Genomic DNA, 8,720 nt, shown 5'->3' on the forward strand with positions numbered 1-8,720 from the left:
GGAGGTAGTCTATGTTCTTGTGTTCAATGGAGGACTGCAGTCTGGTAGTGGGGGAGGTAGTCTATGTTCTTGTGTTCAATGGAGGACTGCAGCCTGGTAGTGGGGGAGGTAGTCTGTGTTCTTGTGTTCAATGGAGGACTGCAGTCTGGTAGTGGGGGAGGTAGTCTATGTTCTTGTGTTCAATGGAGGACTGCAGTCTGGTAGTGGGGGAGGTAGTCTATGTTCTTGTGTTCAATGGAGGACTGCAGCCTGGTAGTGGGGGAGGTAGTCTGTGTTCTTGTGTTCAATGGAGGACTGCAGTCTGGCAGTGGGGGAGGTAGTCTGTGTTCTTGTGTTCAATGGAGGACTGCAGTCTGTCAGTGGGGGAGGTAGTCTGTGTTCTTGTGTTCAATGGAGGACTGCAGTCTGTCAGTGGGGGAGGTAGTCTGTGTTCTTGTGTTCAATGGAGGACTGCAGTCTGTCAGTGGGGGAGGTAGTCTGTGTTCTTGTGTTCAATGGAGGACTGCAGTCTGGCAGTGGGGGAGGTAGTCTGTGTTCTTGTGTTCAATGGAGGACTGCAGTCTGGCAGTGGGGGAGGTAGTCTGTGTTCTTGTGTTCAATGGAGGACTGCAGTCTGGCAGTGGGGGAGGTAGTCTGTGTTCTTGTGTTCAATGGAGGACTGCAGCCTGGCAGTGGGGGAGGTAGTCTGTGTTCTTGTGTTCAATGGAGGACTGCAGTCTGTCAGTGGGGGAGGTAGTCTGTGTTCTTGTGTTCAATGGAGGACTGCAGTCTGGCAGTGGGGGAGGTAGTCTATGTTCAATGGAGGACTGCAGCCTGGCAGTGGGGGAGGTGGTCTATGTTCTTGTGTTCAATGGAGGACTGCAGTCTGGCAGTGGGGGAGGTAGTCTATGTTCAATGGAGGACTGCAGCCTGGCAGTGGGGGAGGTGGTATATGTTCTTGTGTTCAATGGAGGACTGCAGCCTGGCAGTGGGGGAGGTGGTCTATGTTCAATGGAGGACTGCAGCCTGGCAGTGGGGGAGGTGGTCTATGTTCTTGTGTTCAATGGAGGACTGCAGTCTGGTAGTGGGGGAGGTGGTCTATGTTCTTGTGTTCAATGGAGGACTGCAGCCTGGTAGTGGGGGAGGTGGTCTGTGTTCTTGTGTTCAATGGAGGACTGCAGCCTGGCAGTGGGGGAGGTAGTCTGTGTTCTTGTGTTCAATGGAGGACTGCAGTCTGGTAGTGGGGGAGGTGGTCTATGTTCTTGTGTTCAATGGAGGACTGCAGTCTGGTAGTGGGGGAGGTGGTCTATGTTCTTGTGTTCAATGGAGGACTGCAGCCTGGCAGTGGGGGAGGTGGTCTATGTTCTTGTGTTCAATGGAGGACTGCAGCCTGGCAGTGGGGGAGGTGGTCTATGTTCTTGTGTTCAATGGAGGACTGCAGTCTGGCAGTGGGGGAGGTAGTCTATGTTCAATGGAGGACTGCAGCCTGGCAGTGGGGGAGGTGGTCTATGTTCTTGTGTTCAATGGAGGACTGCAGCCTGGCAGTGGGGGAGGTGGTCTATGTTCTTGTGTTCAATGGAGGACTGCAGCCTGGCAGTGGGGGAGGTGGTCTATGTTCTTGTGTTCAATGGAGGACTGCAGTCTGGCAGTGGGGGAGGTAGTCTATGTTCAATGGAGGACTGCAGCCTGGCAGTGGGGGAGGTGGTCTATGTTCTTGTGTTCAATGGAGGACTGCAGTCTGGCAGTGGGGGAGGTAGTCTATGTTCAATGGAGGACTGCAGCCTGGCAGTGGGGGAGGTGGTATATGTTCTTGTGTTCAATGGAGGACTGCAGTCTGGTAGTGGGGGAGGTAGTCTGTGTTCTTGTGTTCAATGGAGGACTGCAGTCTGGTAGTGGGGGAGGTGGTCTATGTTCTTGTGTTCAATGGAGGACTGCAGCCTGGCAGTGGGGGAGGTAGTCTATGTTCTTGTGTTCAATGGAGGACTGCAGCCTGGCAGTGGGGGAGGTAGTCTATGTTCAATGGAGGACTGCAGTCTGGTAGTGGGGGAGGTGGTCTATGTTCTTGTGTTCAATGGAGGACTGCAGCCTGGCAGTGGGGGAGGTAGTCTATGTTCTTGTGTTCAATGGAGGACTGCAGCCTGGCAGTGGGGGAGGTAGTCTATGTTCAATGGAGGACTGCAGTCTGGTAGTGGGGGAGGTAGTCTATGTTCTTGTGTTCAATGGAGGACTGCAGCCTGGCAGTGGGGGAGGTGGTCTATGTTCTTGTGTTCAATGGAGGACTGCAGCCTGGCTGCTGCTCGGATGAATAAAGCTGTGCTAATGTTTCTGGAGAGTAGAAGTACGATACGGTGGTAGAGAACGGGATCGTGGTGTTTCTTCCTCTGTGCACACCGGCTGTAAAAGTCAGTGTCAAACGTCCGTTCGTTAAGGACGAGAGTATCCTGGGGGAACTCTCCAAATATGGAAGAGTTATATCTCAGGGGAGGAAACTGTCCTCTGGGTGCATGTCTCCGCTCTTAAAGCACATCATGTTCATGATCCTCTACAACAGGAATGAGGACTTGAACGTGTCATTCAGAGTGAGAGCGGATGACTTTGACTATCTGATGATATGAAATGTTTTAGTTGTGGTAGGGAGGGACACCAGAGCAAAGCCTGTCCTCAAAAGAAATCTGATGGATGCTTAGGGTATGGCAAACACCTGTTCCTACTTCAGCCCCAGTCAGTAGATTTAACTGGTACCATTCTACCAGTCCTTCTTGTGGCAGGTCTGTACAGTCCACCGGAGAGCTGTGACGACACCAGGGAAGTGGCTCTTTGAGGAGCCGCTGTTTGGGAGCAGCTACACCTCATCCCAAGTCCTGACGAGATCCAGACTGAGATCCAGACTGAGAGAGGCCGGCTGTGTGAAGCTGGGTCATCTAATGAAGACCTCCATCCCTCAGCTTACGGTCAACATCCAGTCCAGCAGGCTGCTGCTCAGGCTGGTGGAGGAGGTCTGTGCTTCTCTGCCAGAAGCCCACAGAGCGTTTGTTGGGGACCCCACAGTATCTGACCAATGGGACGATGAGTGTGAGTATGTCTTCCCACCCCTAGTTGTCTGTCCTGTTGGACAGTGGAAGGAGGAGGAGGACATCCTTCTGTCTCTAAAGACACCCCAGCTGGGGGAATTTGAGACTCTGGGGAGTAAAGCAACGTACCAGGTCAGTGTGAAGGTCTCTAACTTGCGTTCTCTGGCAGGGGTGAGGGTGTCGAGGTGGGCCGAATTTTTTGGCAGGGGATCCTCCCCATGCCAGTTGGCGGTCCCTGTACAAACCCCCCGTAGACAAACGGACAGGAGACCTCCAGTGGAGGATTGTACACGGGGCTATAGCTGGTGCACCTGGATCCTGGCTCAGGAGACGGCTGTCCTTTCTGCTCTCAGACAGAAACCATCCACCATCTGTTTGTAGAGTGCTCCAGACTGGTGAGACTAGTGGACACACTAGTGGATTTCATTCAGGACTGGCCAAACTGGCAATTTGGAAAACGAGGAAAAACCGTGTGTTGGGTAAAGGATCAGAAGACGCGAGTTTGATGCTGATGGGACTCCTGACTGCTCGGCTCAGGGTGGAGTTTGGTTTCTACAGACTCACAAACAACACAGAACTCTTTGTGAACGTTTGGGCTCTGAAGGACGTCCTGTGTTCAGAGGAGATGCTCTGGTTCTGAACTTCTGACTTGTGTTTTTTTTCTTTACTAATGTTTTCTTGGTTTTATTTGTTTGTATTGGATGATTTTGTTTTGTTGTAAGTTTTTGATGAACAGTAAAACTGTAAACTGATTTGATTGATTGACTCATATATTAACATATATCTGATGTTATGACAGCGTGGCATCATGTGATGCTAATGGGACCTGCCTATTTATCTTCAAAGATTCTAGACAACTGGTCATTGGACGTATAATCCACATGGACCAGTCAGGCTTCACACTAAAGATAATTAATAAAGAAACTACAGGTTTGCACTAGGAGAGGGGGATTCTCTCTTCCTCAAACTAAAACAATACTTCTGGGCTATCAATGTAAGATAAGGGAGAACATGGTTACTAAGTCTGAGGGGAACCAAGCTGGTGACAAAAGGGACTTCCTGGACAAGACTATTTGGTACAAAGTTACTCTTTTCTTTACATTTATTGGATAATTGGGCTGAGAAAGTGCTGAAGCATGTCAAAATGCAAAGTACCTTGTTTGGAAGCCAAACTGCTAAACCGTCTATTGTGGGTTCAACCAATGAACTTATCTTTTATGACGGCTACATTAGAGAAGCTGTAAACATTGGACTCCCCACACATACACACCTGTGTGTACAGAACCTACCTGCAGGTCTGTTTTCATCAGTGATGCTCCTGCTTCTACGAGGTAGTGGCAGATGGTCCTGTGACACAGGGATGCAGCTAGGTGGAGAACCGTCTCCCCCCTGGTGGTCAGAGACAGAGAATGCGAGCATGAGATTTTCTTTGGTGCCTTATGTTCTTATGTTTATTCTCTTTAACATGTGGTCCACTTGCCAGGGGCACAGACAGCCACACTGCCTCACCTACGTTACAACCAAGTGAACGATGGTCGGGAACAAAACAACTTTCACATTTACATTGTTGAACGCATTAGGAGATGAAGGTATCTACGGCTGTACTTACTGTAGTTTTTCTGTGACATCGAGCAGGTCGGTCGGAGCTGGAAAACAGATGGATGAGATTACTGTCCAGAGATGTCCAACCAGACCATAGCTGCTTCGTGTCAAAGGTACACTACGAAGGCAATCAATGCACTGAAGATGACGAGTAACACTTCAACTAACATCCTATCATGTCGTAGAAATGTTCATTCCTAGCTAGCAGTCATATGTTCCAAATGTTCAATGACAAAATGAGTAGTACCTTTATAGAAGATATCCTCAGACCTTGAGGATAGGTTGCACTAACCTGCACTTGCATGCATTACCCAGAGGTAGACGTTACCCCTCTATATATGAATTTTGCCCAAATCGTGAGCTACATCAAGAAACTGTCTATCAACCCCTCATGGAGGTCCAGAAGCCTGCAGTTACCATTGTCCAGGAGGTAGCGGACCATCTCTTTGCTCCCTGTGGCGACGGCATGGTGCAGCAAACTGCAGCCGGAGAAGTCCAGCGCCGTGAGGTCCGCCCCCTGCTGGTGCAGCTCCTGCAGCTTTTGGTGAAATAGGTTTTAAATGAGCTTCAAACTGTTAAACAAGACATAATAAGGTGAAACATTACGATTCAACACTACAAAACGAACCAAACCCTTTTTCCCCTGAAAGAGTTTTTTCTATTTCTTTGGGAGTGTTTCCTGATCCGATGGGAGGTCAAAGGTCAGGGGTGTCGTATGTGTACAGATTTTAAAGCCCTGAGAGCTGCACTAGTACCAGCTGCTAACAGCTTCCACTTTGACCAACTGGAGACCACGCCCCCAACATGCTGCAGCTTTTCTAAAACTAATACATTGAAGTTTAATTAGCCATTTTTGAGGGAAGATAACATCTAGAAGCAAACCCAGATGTTTCCATACACTTTGTTGAGAGACCACTATTTACTCAAATTCAAATCCACGGTAGTCATCACAGAAAGGAATTATATGATGTTTTTCCATTGATTGATTGGCTAATGAAACTGTCACTCACCTTCTTCCCGTCCTTGTTCTTCACACACTCGATCAACATCTCTAGCATGAGAGAGGGGAGAGAGAGAGAGAGAGACATCTTATTTCACAGGATTCTATGAATGTCATACAGTATTATTTATATATATATATACAGTATCACTGAACCGTGTTTAACAGACGAACATCTCCAGGAGCTGTGGGGGATGTGGGGGGTGTAGTACCTGCTCATTCTATTTTTAGATACATTTCATGACATGGATTAGTCCCGATCTAGGTCTTTGTTCATCAAAAGTTATTATTATTTGGTGTGCAGTTACTCTTTAAGTCTTCATGAATAATACCTACCTGTGTTGGTTGATGTTGGACCAGTTATGTATTAAAATAAATAAATCCTGCCTGTAATACTCAGTGAAGTATTTGGTGTTTCCATCTTTGTAAAGTGTATTTATTTAACGACAGTGCCCCCTGTGGGGCCTCACCAGAAGTGCATATTGTGATGTACAGTAAGCATGGAATCTAAAACAGTAGTTAATGAATTAGAGTAAGACAATAAAGTTTCCTCATCAAGAGCATGTTCAACACATGTTAGTGACATCAGTACTATGAGTACTGTGAAGCAGCATATGATGTGTTTATTATGATATGTTTATTATGATGACCTCCATACTAACCACATGTTAGTGACATCAGTACTATGAGTACTGTGAAGCAGCATATGATGTGTTTATTATGATATGTTTATTATGATGACCTCCATACTAACCACATGTTAGTGACATCAGTACTATGAGTACTGTGAAGCAGCATATGATGTGTTTATTATGATATGTTTATTATGATGACCTCCATACTAAACACATGTTAGTAACATCAGTACTATGAGTACTGTGAAGCAGCATATGATGTGTTTATTATGATGACCTCAATACTCTGAGTAGCTGAGTCCTAATCCAGTTATGTTAGGCTTAGTGTGATGGTGTGTGTGTGTGTGTGTGTGTGTGACTTCAAACTTCTGCAAGACAAATCAAAAACAACACACAGAACACAAACCCAACACACACACACACACACACACACACACACACACACACACACACACACACACACACACACACACACACAGAATGTAGGAATTAAGAGAATTTAGCCCAAGGAAAGAATTAAGGAAAGCAGAGAGAATGAGACCCAGTCTTAAGACATGAGAGGAGGGGAGGAAGAGAGGAGAGGAGGAAGAGAGGAGGAGGAAGAGAGGAGGGGAGGAAGAGAGGAGGGGAGGGGAGGAAGAGAGGAGAGGAGAGGAGGAAGAGAGGAGGGGAGGGGAGGGGAGGAAGAGAGGAGAGGAGAGGAGGAAGAGAGGAGGGGAGGGGAGGGGAGGAAGAGAGGAGGGGAGGGGAGGAAGAGAGGAGAGGAGAGGATGAAGAGAGGACGGGAGGAAGAGAGGAGGGGAGGGGAGGAAGAGAGGAGAGGAGAGGATGAAGAGAGGACGGGAGGAAGAGAGGAGGGGAGGGGAGGAAGAGAGGAGAGGAGAGGAGGAAGAGAGGAGGGGAGGAAGAGAGGAGGGGAGGGGAGGAAGAGAGGAGAGGAGAGGATGAAGAGAGGACGGGAGGAAGAGAGGAGGGGAGGGGAGGAAGAGAGGAGAGGAGAGGAGGAAGAGAGGAGGGGAGGAAGAGAGGAGGGGAGGGGGACTGGATAGGAAGAGAGGAGACACACACACACACATTCACACGCACACACACAGACACACACACACACGCACACACGTGTGCGTGTGTGTGTGCGGTTTCCACGATGTCTCCATGAAAGCTGTCAGTGAAGACTAAGAATAGATCTGAAACATGGATCTGAAACATGGATCTGAAACATGGATCTGAAACACGGATCTAAAACATAGATCTGAAACATAGATCTGAAACACAGATCTGAAACATAGATCTGAAACACAGATCTGAAACATAGATCTGAAACATAGATCTGAAACATAGATCTGAAACATAGATCTGAAACACGGATCTGAAACATAGATCTGAAACATGGAGCTGAAATATAGATCTGAAACACAGATCTGAAACATAGATCTGAAACACAGATCTGAAACACAGATCTGAAACATAGATCTGAAACATAGATCTGAAACATAGATCTGAAACATAGATCTGAAACATAGATCTGAAACACGGAGCTGAAACATAGATCTGAAACATAGCTCTGAAACACAGAGCTGAAACATAGATCTGAAACACAGAGCTGAAACACAGAGCTGAAACATAGATCTGAAACATAGATCTGAAACATGGAGCTGAAACATAGATCTGAAACATAGATCTGAAACACAGATCTGAAACATAGATCTGAAACATAGCTCTGAAACACAGAGCTGAAACATAGATCTGAAACACAGAGCTGAAACACAGAGCTGAAACATAGATCTGAAACATAGATCTGAAACATGGAGCTGAAACATAGATCTGAAACATAGATCTGAAACACAGATCTGAAACATAGATCTGAAACATAGATCTGAAACATGGAGCTGAAACATAGATCTGAAACATAGATCTGAAACACAGAGCTGAAACATAGATCTGAAACATGGAGCTGAAACACGGATCTGAAACACGGATCTGAAACATAGATCTGAAACATAGATCTGAAACACAGATCTGAAACACGGAGCTGAAACATAGATCTGAAACATAGCTCTGAAACACAGAGCTGAAACATAGATCTGAAACACGGAGCTGAAACACAGAGCTGAAACATAGATCTGAAACATAGAGCTGAAACATAGATCTGAAACAGCTCTGAAACACAGAGCTGAAAACATGGAGCTGAAACATAGATCTGAAACATAGATCTGAAACACAGAGCTGAAACATAGATCTGAAACATAGCTCTGAAACACAGAGCTGAAACATAGATCTGAAACATAGATCTGAAACATAGCTCTGAAACACAGAGCTGAAACATAGATCTGAAACATAGATCTGAAACATAGCTCTGAAACACAGAGCTGAAAACATGGAGCTGAAACAGATCTGAAACATAGATCTGAAACACAGAGCTGAAACATAGATCTG

General features: G+C 46.7%; 1 protein-coding gene across 12 annotated transcripts in view; it reads right to left on the reverse strand.

Moving 5' to 3' along the window:
• Nucleotides 1-8,720, reverse strand: part of LOC117741240 (diacylglycerol kinase zeta-like) — a 61,644-nt gene that overhangs the window by 4,109 nt on the left and 48,815 nt on the right. For all 12 annotated transcript variants that reach the window (XR_004610702.1, XR_004610703.1, XR_004610706.1 and 9 more), the window contains 4 exons: nucleotides 5,663-5,703; nucleotides 5,070-5,190; nucleotides 4,660-4,696; nucleotides 4,340-4,439 (listed from right to left, as the gene is read on the reverse strand). Coding sequence is in view for 6 of the 12 variants with exons in the window: in XM_034548202.1 (XP_034404093.1) it covers nucleotides 4,340-4,439; nucleotides 4,660-4,696; nucleotides 5,070-5,190; nucleotides 5,663-5,703 (299 nt within the window). In the remaining 6 variants the exon portion in view is untranslated. The remainder of the gene's footprint in view (nucleotides 1-4,339; nucleotides 4,440-4,659; nucleotides 4,697-5,069; nucleotides 5,191-5,662; nucleotides 5,704-8,720) is intronic.

The sequence above is a fragment of the Cyclopterus lumpus genome, chromosome 2 (genome assembly GCF_009769545.1).
Source record: "Cyclopterus lumpus isolate fCycLum1 chromosome 2, fCycLum1.pri, whole genome shotgun sequence".
NCBI lineage: Eukaryota > Metazoa > Chordata > Actinopteri > Perciformes > Cyclopteridae > Cyclopterus > Cyclopterus lumpus.